This window comes from Argiope bruennichi, chromosome 3 (assembly GCF_947563725.1).
Source record: "Argiope bruennichi chromosome 3, qqArgBrue1.1, whole genome shotgun sequence".
Lineage (NCBI taxonomy): Eukaryota > Metazoa > Arthropoda > Arachnida > Araneae > Araneidae > Argiope > Argiope bruennichi.
The window spans coordinates 56517306-56537722 of NC_079153.1; the positions used below are offsets into that span (position 1 = coordinate 56517306).

The 20417-nt window shown below is 27.8% G+C and overlaps 1 protein-coding gene across 1 annotated transcript in view; it reads right to left on the bottom strand.

The window, feature by feature from the left end:
• LOC129963631 (O-acyltransferase like protein-like) overlaps positions 1-20417 on the bottom strand; it is a 69604-nt gene that overhangs the window by 48109 nt on the left and 1078 nt on the right. The window contains exons 2-4 of the mRNA XM_056078114.1: positions 4579-4802; positions 3118-3232; positions 1513-1600 (exon numbers count right to left, since the gene is read on the bottom strand). Coding sequence (XP_055934089.1) covers positions 1513-1600; positions 3118-3232; positions 4579-4802 — 427 coding nt within the window. The remainder of the gene's footprint in view (positions 1-1512; positions 1601-3117; positions 3233-4578; positions 4803-20417) is intronic.

Sequence of the window (20417 nt, forward strand, 5' to 3'; positions counted from 1 at the left end):
TATGAGTGAAAAGTTGGTTTTCGAAACAGTAGATGGTTATGTGAGGAAAAAAAGTTAACAGATTGTGAAATTCTGTGGGTAATAAGTGAGAAAAATTACCCATGTCAATTTCTCAAAAAGGAATATGAAGAGCTTCAGTATGAGTTACTTTGAAGTTAGGTGATGAATTCCCAATAACAGTTTCTATCACCTTTATAATGGAAAACCTTTGACCTCTAAATCAATCAAAAATTTAAAAAAAATGCCTATAATAGGAAGACGATGTAAAACTCCTTGAAAGAAAAAAATATCTCACCCTCTCCGTAATTTTCCCCTCTAATTTCATCATGATTCGACTTTGAGAATAAAATCGATTACAATTGATGAGAGTTTTTTCCAACAATATGCCACATACTTAGGTTAAAAAGCGGTCGGTATTAAGAATTGAAAATCATTTTTCAGCCCATTACTTCTAACCAATTGAATCTATCAAAAACTTTTCAAAACAAAAGTTGTTCGTTACGACAAAATGATAATTCATTTAATTTCAGTTATTTTTTTGTCTCCGATTGTAAGGTAGTTTGGGGAAAATAAAAATTTTCTCCGTTCTTTTAATATTTTTCTTATAACTTATATAAGTTATAAGAATATATAGACTACCTATAGACTTATATATAGACTGCCTATCTGTAAATCAGCCGATGTACATTGTTACAAAATTGTAATATTGATTCCCTGCATAGTCACCGACATAGTAAGAAAGTAAAGTTTTTAGATAGTTTTAATAGATACTGAATGAATGTTGGATGGCAAATTTGGTGACTTAAGTGACAAAATAAAAAGTTTCTGAAATTGCTGGAATTTTGACGATATATCGATAAGGAACAAGTGATATCTTTCTAAAATTTTCTTTGTTCTGTCATAGAAATTATAAAAATCCGAGAGACAAAACGCAGTTAGTCAGAAGAATTAAGCTCTAACGAGTAAGTAAACGAGTTCTCTTTGAGAGCTTTACGCTGTTATAATTGTTTATTATCAATTTTCTGTTTCTGTGTTGCTGTTTATTTGATTTATTTGCTTTTGTGTATGTTTTGCATGCTTTTTGCAATTTGAGTTCGTATTATCCGTTATCGAGCCGGTTGGACCATGTTTATCATAGACCCACCAAATAGTTTTAGGGTGCCAGCTCAGGTGTCGTCCTCGTCACCTAACCACGGTTCAAAATTACGAGGTTCGTCCCAAAATAGCCCTAGTGTTGCTTCAAAACGGAACGTTAATATAACTAAACTAAACTAAACTTGAAAATATATAAACATTTGAATTACCCATGATTTTTAGCTCTAGGAACAGTGATCCGAATAAATGTGATGTAATTTTCTCGAAGGCGTGTCATGAAAACCATGAGAATTATTTGTATTCCTATAAAAAGTCTACTTAATAAACAATAAATTTTATTGATGCATATTAATAACAAATTCAGTGTATTTTTTATTTATTCTTCATAATTGATCTATCATTTCAGAAAATACTTACATAATCACAATTTCGTATGTCTCGAAAATAAATTCATATTTATAATCACAATGAGCTACTTTTATTGGTAGATCGAAGTCTTCAAATGCTAAGAAAAATAAACATAATTTATATGTGAAAAAAGAATTTTCTTGACAAAAATTATAGATAAACTTTTGTTTATAAAAAGTATAGCATTATTAAAAAAAGATATTGAAACGACATATGTGACAAATTTTATACATATTGTATGATAGGCAATGCAAATGGTGCTTAAAAGCATCATAAGGAATGCGCAAATGAATTCGCTCTAATCTAGAATATTGATTTAATTCAAGCATAAATAAAACCATCAACCATAAGTAAACAAAAACTTAAATCCCTCTATGGTGCAAGATTTCAGTTGCTTGTAATAATATGATACCATAATTATGTGTGTGTGTAATGATATTTTAAAATCTAATTTAAACTTAATTAATTTCCTAATTTTTAGCTCAATTCAGCACATATTTTCATTCGAAAATATGCTTTTATTTTCTGGTACCATTCCACTTTTTCTATTTAATTAAAGCAACAGAAAGCTCTGTAGAAATGCTTTCGTCAGCAGTTCCCATTCTCCGAGTGAAGGGATAAAAAATTGCTGACCTAAACAAATTCTTTTTGAAGTTCCCTATAATTCCCTTACATAACTTCGACACGTGTAGAAAACCCTGTCAAAATATTCACAGAGATAAAACTTTCATCAGCTTTTCCTTTTTCGCTCTGTGTCTTTCTATGTTGATGTGCTCGTCGCTTATGCGTGTACATAAATCATGCCTCCCGGGATGAAATAAAACGAAATTAAAAATTCAAAGTTTCTTCTCTGTCTTCGGCCAAGATTTTTCTTTAAAAAAAGCGAAAGAATTTATATATATATATATATATATATATATATATATATATATATATATATATATATATATATATATATATATATATATATCTTTTATATGAGTTCTTGCTTTGGATTTAAAAAAGGTGTATGCATGTCAATATTTTAGTTTCTATTATTTACACTTTGTGTGCGTGTTTATACACCTGTCCAAGAATTAATTTCAGAAAAATCTTCTTGTATATAAATAACATTCGAGGTTTAACAGTAAAGTGACTTTTATTTCAAGTATTTAGAACCATTGATTATAATCTCATTTCAAATGTTACTTTATAATCGATTAAGGATAAAATTTCCAAGATCTTTTCTCAATTAGCAACTCCTTTTTTTTATTTTCATTCCTTTGAAATTCATATTTTGTTACCAAATAAATTATATACAATTTTTTAATATCTCAGTTAACTACATCTTACTCGAAATAGCCATCTATTAAAATTCTAGATACAATATGCAAAGCAAATTGTTTAAACACTATAGAATTATTTCTGTTCAAAATATTATTAATAAAAAGAATATCAAAAACGATTTTTCATAAAGTGTAAACATAAATTGAAAAAAAAAAATAGTCCTCCATTTTTTGTGGGAGATGAGATCAAGATTATTAGCATTTAATATAAGGTAAGAGAGTAAGTAAATAAACTGTCGATTTTTAGTTAAAATTGTCTATTTCTAACTTCACTTAAATATTAACTTACCGAGATCTAATAAACTCTGGATGGCTTTCTCTGAACATGACGATGGCACACAAATACCTAACCTGAATATCACATGATCAGGATTGGTGCGAACCTTTTGTAGAAAACCAATAAACTAAAAAGAAATTTTTGAAAGAGAAATTAAAGTTATATTATTACTTATATTTATTAAAATTATATATTTCAGAAAATTTTGTTGCAAAAATAAATATTTTGAATAAGTGTGAAAAATATTTATTATAAAGTTAAATAAATAAAATGCTATAATATTTTGCATAAGTATAATATTTTATTACGTTCAAATAACATATAAATCAGCAGTTTTATGAATATTCATAAAACAAATTTATAATTTTACGAAACTGTCAACTACAGAAAGCTGTTCTTACAGTTTTCACTTGTATGGTTTAATCCTGATGAAAGAACATAAACATCAACGTATTCAGATATTTTTGAAATATGATCCAGATTTTTTTTTTTTTTTAATTCTACTCAATCTCAGTTTAATGTTTTCAGTTAATGCTGTGTAGTTTCAAAAAAATTCAAACTTAACGTATTATAGAGCTCTTAGGAAAGATTTTAAAAACAAAATGAACACATAATAAACTGTACAAAATTACGGGCAGTTTGCTACTTTTAATCAGAAATCTATAAAAGAATAGCCTAGTCTTAATAATATAGATGCGTTTGATTGCAATTACGGAAAATATTCATCCATTTTGTATTGTTCCCTGTCATTTTTAATGAAGAAGGAAAGAAAATAATTCTCTTACGACAGCCTTTTGCGACAAGGTTGCAAAAAGGTCACATTATTATATAAAGATGTCTGACTACAGCAGAAATTTACGACCTCGAGCCAACAACCCTAAATAGCAATGGCTAAGATATAATGGATCGACAATAACTGAAAAGAGATCACATGGAATTTACAAGTGAAGAAAAATAAACGCCAAATGAACGCAAAAACGCTATAAAATGATGATGAATTTGCCTTTAATTATTTGAAATGGAATTATATTCTGTGATAACATGTTTATATCAATATATATATAAATTTTATGCAGTGTAAGTAGTAAGCATATTAAACCACGAACCAGTGCTGTTTTTCCATTAGAATTACGTATTTTCTGTTATATGTAACAAATGGCACTGCCATGTTACATGGCATCGGGGAATAACTGCATTTTTTTCCCTTTTAGTTGTCATCAATTTCTCAGTAAATATAAATGGGATTCAGAGTTTTGTGGATTTTTTCCTTCCCCTCATGTCCGGCTTTAAAAAGCAATATAAACGCACCAACAATCTGTCTTCGTGGTGACCAAGACTTCTATAACTCACTGGCTATAGTATTGTATACAACCATTGTAATCCTTATTTATACTACACGAAAAAAGATGTATTGTTCTAACGACTTAAGTTAAAAACCCAAATTGGAATCAGGAGAAGAGATATCATAGTTACAGATTTTGTGTTTGCTATAGAGTGGTTAGTTCTTTCCTTGTTGACTTGATACTCTTTCATAGCATCGACGATTGATCCGGGTGGCTTTATTTCCAACAAACAGTACTCTCCAGTGACCGGATACCCCGCGGGGGATCTCACATCCAAGCATTCATCATAATCTCCCAGAGCTGTGGATGTCCCTTCCATAAGACCTCCAGATGGTTTTCCCGTTGCATCCATCACTGAAAGAGAAATACAAGATTACATTAGATCTTATTTCATAATGTAAAGTTAATTTATAAATATTGTGTATGGAGTTTTTGTACAATAAAACGATATATTTATCTTTACATTGAAACATTACATTTCTTTATATCAATAGACAAGAAATAATTTACATATTTCAAAAAATGTCTGGTTACAAAATGCTAGAATTTCAAAAATCGTGGTCTATTTAATTCTTATTTGACTTTTTTGGTATACTCAGCAAAGAAACAAACACTGAAATCAAGGAATAATTATTCGTATAATTTTAATGATTGCACATGTTCGAATTAAAATTAAACCTGAAAACATTTTTATGAAACTCTGGATTTATCAATAAATTGTTGTATTGACATTGTTTTGTGAGCCCCCCCCCCTTTTTTTTCGATCTTTCATATGGAAGTGGATGACTTCAATGTGAAGGTAAAAAGAATCATCTGCTATTTTTAGCGCCATCTGCTGGACAAGATCAAAAATATAAGTGCATTTGAGAAGAATATCTAGAATTAATTTAGAAAGATCTGACAACGATAAAAATAAAATCGAAATTTTTGCGTTGCATTTTTCTCAAAACATAATGAAAAAAATTATTTTTAAATGTTACTCATTTTATTCAATTATTTTTATTTTTTTAATTTGGGTAAAATAAATGTCCTTTTGGAAGTATCCTTTTAAACTTTTAAACATTTATTATTGTAATCCTGTATGTCTGATTGTTTTACTTATTTTAAAATGCTTTGTATGTGTGAAGATGGAATTTTGTAATTTATTTATTGTTCAATTTCTGATGAAATGGAAATCTGAAATTTTGTATAATTATTTGTTCACGGTGACAATATAATAGCTTTAATCCTTTTAGAACTCTTGCCTTTTAATTCATATATTACTTTAACGAAATATTGATCAAATAGTATTGATTAGTATCAATTCGAGAACTATTAATTTTAAAAATCAGTAATATTCATAATTACGAATTATATACAATAAAGACTAAAAGAAAAAATAATTAAAATGCAAAAAATTAACTGTCTTGTATTAGAAATAAGAAAAAGGAAATAAAAACTATTGATACAGAAACAAGTACTATTGTAAATAAATTAAAGAGAAAGCAATAAATTAAAACATGGATGTCTCACATCCAGGATTCCAAAATAAAGAAATAGACGTACATTTTTACAAAAATTACTCTGGTAAAAAAAAATTAATTTAATATAAATCATAAACATGTCAACTAAAATAAGAATGCCTTGAAAACTGACCATTTTATTAAAAGATCGATCTCATATTATGCAATGTCATAGAGCCATAAAATACCTAAATCATCCACTGGGTCTAAACAACCACTTTTGATTTTAAAAAAAGAGTAATTAAAATAAAGAATCAAAATCACCACAAAAAGACAAATAACTAATAAATATTTATTCTTGGCAATATTGCAAATGCGAAAAGTTTATTTAATATTCAAATTGAATATTAAATATATAGACAATATGTGAATTAGAATATTTATTCTAGAATAGTAACAGAAATTAATATGTTTTATAGTTAAATTTTATATTACTGTTTAATATTTTTGTAAATGATAAATAGTATTGATATAAACTAAGGGAATATTGCCCAATTTTGTAAAGGTGTTTGCGAGTAGCATTGAAAGTTTAGGATTACTAAGTAGTTTGGTTTTTAAAAAAGTCTTCAGAATTTTTATAAAATTCTAACTTCTCTCTTAAAAATTGAAATAGGTATACGCTTTGGTGAGTTGAATAAATATCTGAAAATTATAAATGCAAAATAAATGCTTTATCATTAAAAAGAAAAAATTATCAAAAATTTTAAAAGTCTGAGTAAAAAAAATGAAGATTAAAATGCATTACAAATGTAATTACAATTTCAATTTAATTAGATCATTTCTATCCTCACTTCACACATTTGCGATTTTTGATTTCGCATTCTTTTGATAGAAAATAATTATTTTTCTTTTTAATATATAACAGATGATTTTTAATATTTATTATATTTCTGTAGACAACTTTCCTTGCTTCTAAAACAATGCACATACTGCCCAATGATTTGTCAAAGAAGATTATAAATTTTATTATAGTTTAATAATTTAATTTACAGTTAATTATAATATTAATATATTTAAATTAATTTAGTTTAAGAGTTGTATTTACTCGTGACTAAATGCTGCATTTCATATATGCAGCTTTATGTAACTTTTTCAAGCGTCATTTAATCTCACAATATTTTTATATCCAGTACTAAAAATGACAAACAAAATATTCAAGATTATTCCAAATATGTGAATTATAAATGCGTTCACATCAATGAACTAAGTACTTTGGGTAAATACTTTGCCAAGTGCTTAATTTCAATAATCAATCAAAAAAAAGAAATCATTTTTGAGAGCCGAGAGAAGAAGAGAAAACAACGTTTCATTGTACGAAAATCTTACAATGATTTGCTAGTAGAAAACGACTTTTCAAAATCTTTTTCTGTTATTATATCTGCAACTTTAACTTAAAACATTCATAAATTTTGGGTCTCTGATTATGTTTTGTGCTTCATAATTCTTTTCACATTTATTGTTTGAAATCTGAAAATAATTTAGCTGAAAAGCTATCTTCTTTTTGTGTATAAAGGAGTTTTTAAAACTGATTTCACAGAATCAAATTACTCTTTTTTTAATTCAATCATCTAATCAAGATTATTTTTCTCCTTTTGCAATTCATAATTATAAAAAATTTCTATCTTTAAAATTAAACGCAAAAAAAAATCGAATTAATTAATATAATTTATACTTTTATTATCAAAATATATTATCTTTCTTTTCTGTCTTTGATAATTATATAAATTTTCGCTTATTATTGGGAAATTATTTCATTAAATTGTTTCCACTAATCGAAAAAATTCAATTAATAGATCATAAACCAGAAATTATTATATGATAATAAAAAGTTTAGAGAAAATGTTTTATTTTCCATAAGGCTTAGATCAATTTCAACTCAATTTTGTTCTGTAAATACATAGCAAACAACAATCATTTTATATTTTGAGACCACGAGATCATTCGAAATCTAACAAGGTAAAACTGCAGTAACGAAATTGTGTTTGAACAGAAGTACTATCTATAAACTGAATTTAGGATACAGCTATGCTAATATTTTTCTGGTTGCTATCCGTTTTGAAAACAAAAAAATATTATTAATAATAATAATAAACCATTTTAAAAAATTCAGACACAAGCTGACTCAGAAATCAATGCTTTAGGTGGACTTAACGACTCGGTCACATTTGTGATGATATTATGGGTTCATTTGCTGCGCTTGTGTATGAAGTCCATGAATGTATTCCATTACCCCCAGTCTATAAGTATCCGTTAATCACGCAAAGAACCAGGAAGTGATGTTTCAAATGTACAGCATTTCCCTATTTTCATTAGCTCGAAAAATACATCTGCGTGACTTTTGGGGCATTTGAAATGCATATATAATTTCCTTTGTAATATATTCATTGATGTTCAAACACGCTATCGCATCTGGAGAAGTTGCTTTCCTTCAACTTTCATATAATTCCATTTTAAAAATAAATAAATCAATAATAAATAAATGAATTTCCCCATTTTAATCAAATATTTAAACAGACAATAACAAAAAATTTCAGTTTTAACTTTTATAACATAAAAGTATTGTGGTTCGATACAGCAAAAAAGTATTCAAAAACTCTCGCATAAAAATATTTTTAAAAATGCAAAGCAGATTCAAACCTTTAGTACAAAACATGGTAGCATGATATTGTTTCAGACTTCATTCGCGTATCTTTATTTTATTTTAAAACTTACTCTAAATTATATAGTAGAGATCACATGCTTCAAAATGATATATTTGATATGATCAAATGATAATGATGTATGATTTGAAATGATAATGACACTTGCAATGTGCGAAATAATACAGTTACTAAAACAATGGGAAAAGTATTGTAGTATTGTAAATTATAAAAAATTAAATATATTATGAAAAAGAAACTTATTAAAATTATAGAAAATATGTGTGGAAACAAAACTGATTTCACTTACAAATTAATTTTTTAAAATTTAGAACAACATAAAAATGGGTTTTGTGTAATAATAAATTCTGAAGTTATTGAGGAAAAACGCAAAATTTTCGATTTATTTTTAACTGAAAATCCTTCAAAAATTTGAACATCCTTTCATTATGAACATTTACTACTCAAGGAATAACTCATTTCTAAATTTAATAAATCTTATGTCCAATGACTTGTCATACAGAATATTTTGGATCATTTTTATATCATACACGCTACATGATACAACAAGCAATTTTCACATAACATCTAGCCTATAAATTTTATCATGTTAATTAATATATATTACTAGCCGCCTTTGGCGACCAGCCGGTTCGCCGATCTTAATGCTCCTTAAAATTTCAAGTTACATACAAATATTTTATGTGTTTTCAATTGCTTTTTCATCAAAATATTTTATGCTTCAAATTTTGATAGTCATATAATTCACTCATACTTTTAAAACGACCTTAAGCCAAAATGTACTATCTCTCTCTCTAATTTTCCATCAGCGCCTGTAAAATTAAAGCGACAATGATTAAAACTGCAATCAATATAAAAAAAGCATTTTTTACTGAAACCACTCATTTTTTAAAAAAATATGAGTACTGGAAACGGAATCGTTTAATATTTAAATCATACGTGCACTACAGAATCATTTTCATAATTTATGTAGCATCTTAAGAATTATTCTACAAAGATTCATCATAAAATTCAGTTTTTAGTTTTATTTTCAAAAGGATTTAAATGACGCTAAATATATATATTTTATTTTGTTTGTTTCTATAAATATACTTAAAACAGTTATGAAATCTAAATTTTATACAGTCCTTTGGTCCTAAGGGATCATATTCTCGAAATATTCTTGACATTTTAAATAAGTAAATGATCTATCTTTTGCTGTCAGATATGATCGATTTATGAAGTTTTGAATAGAATAGTTTAGAACAACATTTTCACAATTCTAAGCCAATAAGTCTTGAGAAACCCTGGGCGCTGATTGAGTTGGTTTGGTTATATTAACGTCCCGTTTGAAGCAACATTAGAGCTATTTTGGGACGGACCTCGTAATTTTGAACCGCGGTCAGATGACGAGGACGACACCTGAGCTGGCACCCCCCTCTCCACACCACACCACAGCAGTGGGCGCTGATTGAGATATCATCTTTGAGACGGTCGATGAAGTGGTCTAAAATCACTCATTTTTATTAAATAGTGATATTCAAATATTCATAAATAAGTCAGTTTTAGAGACTGATTTAGTTGATTGGAAAGCAACTCTTTTTATTTTAAATATTAGTCTCTCAAGAATATTTTGTTAAATATGATTCGCAGAGCAGAGGATCTAAATAAACATTCGTCATTTATTAGAGTATTTATAGATTCAAGTTATATAAAATATAATTGTTTACTTCATTTAGATAATTTTACTACATGCATTTCTATTATTAAAGATTTACAAATTAGCCATTGGGCATTGAATTGAAAGGATATATATTAAACCATGTTTACCTTAAGTATAACTGATTTATAGAATTAACTAGCGGCCTTTGGCGACCAGCCGGTTCGCCAATCTTAATGTTCGTTTAAATTTTAATAATTAAATAGGTTGAACCGGAGTTTAACCCCCTTCTTCGCCATGTTCCGATAATGCGCCAAAGCTGGCAATCTTTATTATGCACTATAATTGAACATCTGCTCCTTTGCTTTTGAACATTTCGCAAGGCCGTTGTTGGCGATTTTAAAAAATTGCGCCAAGCAGGGGGTTAAATTCCGGTCGTACCATTAAATATTTTACGTAATTCCAACTTTAATAGATTCTTCAGCAAAATATTTTAAAACTTCAAATTTTGATAGTCATATAATTCACTCATAATATTATAAAGGCCTTCAGTCATAACGTGATATGCATCTCTCTAATTTTCTGTTACCCCTCGTAGAATTTATGCTTTACATTAAAGTGTAAATGATTAATCTGCAATTAATATAATAATATTTTTTACTGAAACAAAGCATTTTTTTTAATAATATGATTACGGATAAAAGAGTCACTGATCGTTTAAACTTTATGGGCACTTATCTTTCTTAATTTATGTAATATCTCAAGAATTTATCAACAAAATTTTCTCAGATTCATCATGAACAGATCGATTAATTAACAATTTTTAATTTTAAATGCATCAAACACTAAGAAAATAAAATGAATCGTTTAAAATAATCGGTCGACAACAGGTTTAAAAAAACTAATTAAAAAACGATGTACTTAAAACCATAAGCATATACAAAAAAATATATAACTAACATAAATACAATTTAATTACAAAAGCATGCAACTAACCTAAAAAATAATTTAAATCATTGAAAACAGGTTAAAAAAACTACTTAAAAAACGATGTACTTAAAACTATAAGCATATACAAAAAATATATAACTAACATAAATACAATTTACTTACAAAAGCATGCAACTAACCTAAAAAATAATTTAAATCATTGAAAACAGGTTAAAAAAACTACTTACAAAACGATGTACTTAAAACTATAAGCATATACAAAAAATATATAACTAACATAATACAATTTACTTACAAAAGCATGCAACTAACCTAAAAATAATTTAAATCATCCGTTGATAATGGTTGCCATGTCAACAATCAGAACACAATGTGCATGCGTGAATTTTCTTCGCCAGTTACGGTAACGCAAATGCGTGAATTTTTCTACGCCAGTTGGGGTAATGCTATGCAGATTATACATTTTTAATTTCCTTTATTCTGTGTTATTTTAATTCAAAAGTACTTCAGAATGAATCTGAAACATGGATTAAATGACAATGTTTAATTTTAAATGCATAAAACATTAAGAAAATAAACAGAATCGTTTGAAATAATCCGCCGAAAAATGTTAACTCTAGCCTCATTACTGTTGGCAGAAAAAAAATGAAGCCTTACTCATTTGGCGGTGGGGAAAATGGAAGATTTTTTTGGCGGGAAAGTTAGTTTTTAATTAATAATTAAAATTTCAAAAAAAGGGACCCCAGGTGCACATTCCCGACCTCTAAGGTATACATGTACAAAATTTGGTAGTTGTATGTCAAATGACCTGGCCTGTAGAGCGCCAACACACACACACACATTGAGCTTTATTATAAGTATATAGATAATGTAGGTATTATAAAAGATCATAGAAATCTTTTCTTTGCATTTACTTTTTATAAAATATCCTATTTCATATTTATTTCATTTTATACAGACGCATGCTGGAAATTACATTTTTGTATGCTTAATTTGCAATAACAGTTGATTTATTATTATTATTTTTTAATTTAAGCCTTTATCATTATGATGGCAACATATTGATAAAAGATAATAATTGGATGATTTTTTCCTATACACACGTAACGTGCTAATGCAAGTTAAATTTTATTTTTATTTTGTGCGAAATATTGTGTTGAAAAATATGGTTAAAATCTATCTTTAAAAATTCATTAAAAATAAGAACTTAATTTATAGGTTAAAGCATTGGTATCATTAAAAAGATAATTTTTTGAACTTTAAATCACTTAAAATCAATTTTGTGCTGAAATATTTTCGAAAGTTATAGCGGAAAAACGCCGAAATTTCGATTGACTTTTAATTAATTAAAATTCTAATTAAAAATTTAAAAAACTTTCTCCGTGGTGCACATATTCGGCCTCAAGGTATACACATGCCAAATTTGGCAGCTGTAGGTAAAACGGTATGGTTTGTAGAGCGTCAACACACACACAACACACACAAACACATTGAGCTTTATTAACGACGGGTTAATTATTAGGATATAGTTCATAATAGAATATTAAAATCGCGATTAAAAAATGGGAGGGTGGGGGTGGGAGGGTGAAAATTTGTGGTTATAGGTATTTTTTGATGCCAAATTTAAAAAAAAAATGTTAAAAAAAAAATTGGATAGTTACACCCTAATTACCTAGCGTTATGAAATATACTTTACGACCTATTATCATACCTACCAAGTATACATAAAAAATTTCATAAAAATCGGTCGAGCCGTTTCGGAGTAGTACAAACACAAACACCGTGACACGAGATTTTTATATATTAGATGTTATATATATCATAAATTTATCTGCTACTTAGTAACCTTAAATTCCTTTGCACTTTTGCATATATTATGACCTTATATTGAATTTTTATGCCTAAAATTTACTTTATACAAAAATTTCTCTTTTGGTAACTATATTCTTTAAATAAATTAGGTTAATTTTTTAAATATTAGTTAGAGATCTTGGTGCTGAATTTACGATTATAAAAATTGCTTATTTTTTTTGAAATAGTTTGCAATATAACATTCTAAACTTATTAATAAGGAACAGTGATAACAAAATATTACTAATGTTGTGTAAAAATATATTTCCAGAGTTTTTTGTAAAATACCAACTGTACATATTAGTATATTTGTTTCATTTAATATCTTTTATTTTATTTTTGTTCCAAGCATATTAAAATTTAAGTGGATAAGAAAAATAATCTATTCTTTAAAATATCTTACAAAAATTTTCAAAGAATCAAAAAAATATTTTTAAAATCTTACTTGTAAAAACCTCTCATAATTGTCTAATTTTATACATTCATATTTCTCGCATTCTTCATTCAACAACAAATTATAATACGCACAATAGTTTAACTAAATACTTGGCTCCAGATAAACATTTAGATAGGACTTTTAGAAAATTAAACATAAGCATCATTAATAATAAATGATAATAATGAAATTAATTTTCTGCAAATTAAATTATTATATTATATTGAATTTATATTAATAAAATTATCTACATATTTAAAACAATGGTAAAAAAAACATTCTTTAACTGAAATCAGTGGTAGGATTTTGCCAGTTTTCATTTATATGAAACTCATGATGCTTTGACATGTGTATTGCAATGGTTAAATGCCTCCACCGCTTTCCATTTTCGAGAGATATCGCAAAATAAAACTTTGATAAAAGTTTCAATCTCAATATCGTCAATGATTTCTCCAATTAATTTCATCACTTAGCAGACATATCTATTCTGTCCGAAAGCTCTTTTTATACAGAGTAAAAATAATTTAACCCTTTCTAGGGCCGAGGGAAGTATGCTTCCCACCAAATTTATCAATCTTTGTATGAAATTATGCAGGTTGGCATAAGTTCTGACAAATTTTTTAAGTACGTCAGAAACTTAGATGCTTCAGTTCTTTATCTCAAACAAAATGATGTGCCTTGATTTGTTACTTAATTATTAATTAACCAAATTAATTAATTAATTAATTAAATTTATCTAATAAGCTAAATGAATCCCTTTTCTTATTATAATTTCTAATATTGAGTTAAAAATATTTTAACATAATATGACTAGAGAAAAATGACCCTTTAAAGGGTTAAAATAGTAATTTTATTTAATAGGATAAAGCGTAGTTCACCAAAGCTTATTGGCACGACTAAACATTACTCTTAATATGGTGGGTGTGCAGTGACTGCCGAATGTAAATAGTTTATAAATTTCTAAAAATGTAAGTCTTGAGTTATTTCATCAAACTTTATGATGCTGTTAGTCCAAGTTAAATGATCTTAAAGTTTAAAAGTTATAGGACATTTATTTTCAATTTTATTTACAAAAGTATGAAAAGCCTGAAGATTATGGTATATAAATAAATAAGAATGAAATTGAAAGACGGAATACAGTCTGAACATTTTAGCAAGATCTCCTTCGGCCAAGGATTCAAACCAGGGATTTTCTTCTGTGAGAGCCTAATTATCGTCCAATAATTAAGTTCTGGTGACCCAAAAATCCCAAGAATTGAGGTTTCGGAAACTTTTATTTCTTAGAATTGAATTATCTGTGCGTTTAGATATCGCAGAATTTGCGCATTCTAATCATAATGTTTTTTCCTTAAAAAAAATTAATAAACGTGTTTCATTATTTTTAATTTTAGTTTTAATTATTTTTGAATTATTTTTTTTTTACTTTGTCCAACCTTTTTTGTAAATTGATATTTCTTTGAAATTAATTAAAAAGCATTATTTCTGGCTTCCATTCCTTTCCTTTCAACAAAATTGTTTAATGCTACTTCAAAATCCACTGATCGAGTCTACAACAGTTTAACTGATAGTACTGTTAGCTTACGTAATTTCTCTCACCATATGGAATATCTCAATAAGATTTTATTAATTTTGAATTTAAAAAATAAATGCTCGACAATAGCAATTGCGTCATGAAATTTCACAAGTAATATCATAGCACTGCATATTTCAAGAACACCTAATGGCATCATTTTTTATTATTAATAATAGCTAAGTTGAAATTTTCCTAATAGTCCAAGGAATAATCTAATCTGGTTCAAAAAATTAACAATCAAATTAAATTAGCTAAATCTGACTCAAGTGTTATAAAAATCATCCGAAATATTAATAGATGACAAATTCTCTATTTGATGGCTAAAATCTGATATCGAATTTTATTTGATCTAAATTGAATAATTAAAAACTTTTTTATCAATCAGAAATATTTTGTTTTTACAAACCTATAACTGTTTTGCTTTTTTCTGAAAGTTTTATATTATTGAAATGCATGATATTTGGGACTGACATTTAAGACAATAACATTATATATGTAATTGTAACTTCTTAGAGAGGTGCTCCTTAAAACAGTGAGGCCCTGGTATTTAGTCAGTCTTGCCACCCTATAGCTATTCCACTTAAATTTTCATTATCCTTTTTTTTTTAATTTTTTATTCGTAATGTCAAGTTTACACATTCAGTTATTAATAAAATTCCGTATTTCATAGCTAGGAATTACAAAAAAAACTGGAATGAATTCTTTAAAAATTTGATACAATTATTACACTATAAAATTTACGCTTGGGAGATTTCTGTTGTAGTAAGATTTAATCTAGTGTAAGTACTAAAAGCAAATATAAGTAAGTTAAAATCATGCCAAAATTGATTGTAAGATACACCTATAGTATAAAAAAATAATATATATAATTATTTTCATATATTATTTAGTAATCGCCTTTGGCGACCAGCTGATTCGACAAGAATATTGGTCATATTTAATTTCCAATAAATCATTTAAATATAACTTCATGTTCATGATTTCTCCAAATTAATTCCAAAATTTGTGTTATTTTAATTGCTTTACTTAAATTATGTATATTGTACAAATGAAGCTTTCTAATGTAGTCAAGTCCCATAATAAGTTAGCAAAAATTCACTGTTCATCTATCGTCTAAATTTCGTAACTTTGTGCCTTCATTTCTTTTATTTGACTAATAAACTACACGGATATTAAACAAAATCCATATTATTTAGCTTTCAACAATGGAAGAAAATCAAGAGATTAAATACACTCATGTACATAAAGTAAGGATAATGTTAGTTCAGGAAAAGAAAGAATCAGAAGCAAAACAAATATGACTTATTTGTAAAGCCTATTTATTAAAAAAAAGGTAAAGAGCAAAAAAGATGTTATATGTTTAATATCATTAATAAAAATTGCGATTTTTTGCTCCCTGGAGCAAATTACAAAAAAAATAACCTATTTACAAAAACCAATATTACATGGTTGGTATGATGGTCAGTACATAGTGTGACTCCCACACGATGCAATATAGTCCGCACAACGCCTAGGCATGCTGAGTATCAAATTATCGATCTAATCTTGGAGAATATTACACCATTCATCAAACAATGCTCTCCGAAGTTGCGGCAGACATGTAGGAGGTAGTTGACGAGCTGAAACTCGTCGGCCAAGCATATGAAAATGCTGGCCAGTCCATACGGTTGATATCCTCCATTCGTTTACGATGTTTGCACGGTGAGGACGGGCGTTGTCATCCGTAAACACGAATTCTGCGCCCATACGCCCCGAAACAAACGTACATGTTGTTCCAAAATGACGTCCCGATAGATTTGGCCTGTCATGGTTAAAATTTCAACATACAGATCAGTTCTGGAACCCAGAATAATTCCTCCTCAAACGAACAATCCTGCACCACCGTAACGGTGTCGTTCAATGATGATCTCTTGGTTGTAACGGGTACCTGGCGCTCTCCATATGAAAGTCCGGCGAGAATCCGACTGCAAGCTAAACTTGGACTAGTCGGAAAACATCACACAAGCCCAATGTTGCGGTGTCCACAATGCATGCTCTCTACTCCAGGCTAACCGCAGGCGACAGTGAGTCGCAGTAAGTGAAACACATCTGACAGGCCTACGAGCATATAGACAATCTGCCCTAAGCGTCTGTACAAGGTCTGTCTTGAAACTGCCGTACCAGTGGCTGAAGGGAGCTGACGAGACAGGTCTGATGCTGTGCTCCGTCTGTTTCTTTTGACAGTAACTGCCAAATACCGGTCCTCATTCGGCGTCGTAACTCAGGAGCAACCTGTGCTGTAACGTGTACTCACATTACCATCATCTTGGAATCGTTGCCAAAGCCTGGAGATGACACTCTGGGTGATTCTAAGTTCCTCGGATACTTCCAACTGGGTACGCCCACATTCCAGACGACTGATAATTCTACCATGTTAAAGATCATCCAAATGCGTAATTTGTGTCATAACTATGCGGTTATTGCACAGAAAGACTTATATAGCGCTTGCGAACAATTTTACTTCTTTGCCTGTATTCCTTATATATCACTCTCTTACATTCCCGTCATTTGCATATGATTTTTGAATTTGTGTGTGGTCATTTTACGGGTGATATGTGTATTTTAGAGTTCGATTTCTGCGTGATTTTGAATTATCCTTAATTTATGGACATGAGTGTATTTGATGAAACAATGAAAAGAGTTTAAATTTCAGGGCAGAAAGGAAACTGTTTTTTATTTGAATATTTGTTTAAAATATATTTGTTAAAAATTGCTAAATAAATATTTGTATACTAAATTGTATTTGTATACTAAATAAATATTTGTGGAAAAAATATTTGTTAAAAATTGCTAAAATTTAGAAAATATTTTCACATTTGCTGAATTATTATTGCTTAAAAGAATTTTTTTTTTAATTGTGAGATGATGGAAAATTTATTTTTGTATTGGAATATTTTCTGAAGTTATCACGAAGAAATGCCAAAATTCAGCTTAAGATTGGCAGATGTAAGTTATATAGTCTGTGGTAGAGCGCCAACTCACATATGAGCTCACACACATTCGTCTTCATTATAAGAAGAGATTAATTCCTCAATTTAAAAAAGATTTCAAGCTTTCTTAGATAAAGATCTCTTTCAAGCTATGAGCATTAAATAATTATTGAAGAATCATAAATTATTTAGATTTAACATCGTCTAAATCTAAAATCTAAATAACTATAAAAACATTTTCAAACTTTATTTTCTATCAAATCACCAATATTCCTTCCAAAATTTTCAACATTATTCATATATTTTTATAAAAATATTTTTACGCTTATAAGCAAAATCTATAATTTTTTATACCGAAATAAATATCATAAAATACATATTTCTTCCTTTTTAAAAAAATAAGACTCCAATTAAAATTTATGTAATCTACCATATTTCTTCAACATTAGATTTCTATTTTTATATTAAAATCTATTTAAGACATTAAGTCAAGGCAAATAAACTTAATCATCGCAAGTTATAAAAATTATTCAAGTTGAGAAACATTCAAATTTGAAGTGAAACAAAATAAATATAGATTATATTGTTATGAATGTTCTATTTGCATTTTAAAATTCATGATGTACCACACCAGTTAGAGAATTCAAATATTGCAGGAATCCATTTACTTTAATATAATTAAAAATTCTCTCAAAAAAAAGTTTTAAAATTTTAATACTGAAAACTTTATTAAAAATCGACCAAATCCAGATCATTTTTGATCCAATAGAATGGTATTTTAGATTGACCATGATTCGTTCATAGTTTTTTAATTCTTTGCTAATAAAAAAAAATTTTGGATATTAAAATTTAGGAAATTTAACTTTAAACAAATGCCTCTTGACTTCTTTATATAAATAAAGGATTTAATTATATGGATTTAAAGGCATTCTAACACATCATCATAAGTGGCTCCATGGCTATTCATCTGCAGCTGAAATAATAAGAAGCACAAAGCCATTCACCGACAGCTGCTGTTTGAAATTGTCTGATGTTTAAAAGGCCCTTCGAAAATTTTGTTTCGATTTTACATTTTGTAGTAACATGACGACATTAAATAATGAATCTCGATTCTGAATGGATGTCAGATGAAGAGGAAAAAACTAGATCCGGCAGTTTAGCCTCATCTAATTGAAAGCACTAGATTTTTTATTGGTACTTTAATAAAAGAGAGAAATTCAAAAGACCTTGTGCATATATTGAAGTATTACGACTATCTTTCACGAAGACATAATAACTCTCATGAATGAATTCTATATTTTAAAAGGAAATCATGCGCTTGATGAAGAAGAAAAAAAATGTTGGTCCAAATTTATTTAAATATATTTTTTTTTTTTCGTTAGATAATAGCAACACAGCAATTCTTTCAAAGAAAAATTCAACAAATGTACTTTTAAATTAATTGTTTCGCTCAGAATTCGACTTATATTACGTAGCACATGATAAAATTTATTTTAAATTATGCATAATTATGAAGTTATGCATTTTTAGTAATAACATTATAAAAATCATTTAAGTTATAAATTCAAAATAATATTTCATTAAATGAAGTTCAAATATCTCTTCAATGAAATAATCGTCCAATGAGCACTTATTAATATAAATCAAGTATTTTTTTTAAAGTTTAGTTAAAGTTTTTTTAAAATTATTTTATAATAGACAAGAGCATCAAAAATTTTAAGTTGATCAATATTAATCTAATACAGTTCAGTTTAGTTATATTAACATCCCCTTTGGAAATTTCCGGCAAATAATTTGGAACGAACCTCTAATTTTATAGCATTTATATGTTCAGATGAAGAGGACAACGCATGAGCAAGCATCCAACTCCAAACTTCTCCGCAACTAAAATTACATTAGAAAATTGACTATTTCAGTAATTTAATGGGGAAAACAGAGGTGTTATGGCAAGTTATTTAATAGTTAATTACAGTTTTCTGTAATTGTGTGCAGTTAGTCATAAGGAATAAAAGAAATTTCAGTCCTGGAATTACAATGTTAGTTAGTATCGTTATGACTTTGAATTTAATTTTAGTTACATTCTATAACTTTGAACATCAACAAATTATTGGCATCATGAAAATGCCTCTTCTGGTCCCGCATATCTGTATAATACTAATAAGTCTTTCAACACTTGATTTTTTTAAATTATTTTGACGCATAATGGTGAAACAGTTTGTATATATATGTGAAAAATGCTTTTTTAACCTGATTTTTTTAATATAAAATTACTGTAATTAACTTTCACTGTTTAACCAGCACTTGTTAGCAGCTCTTCGAAATGTTAAACCAGCGATTTCATGTCTATTGCATTCCAAAATAAAACCAATCCCATTTTCGAAATTAAAA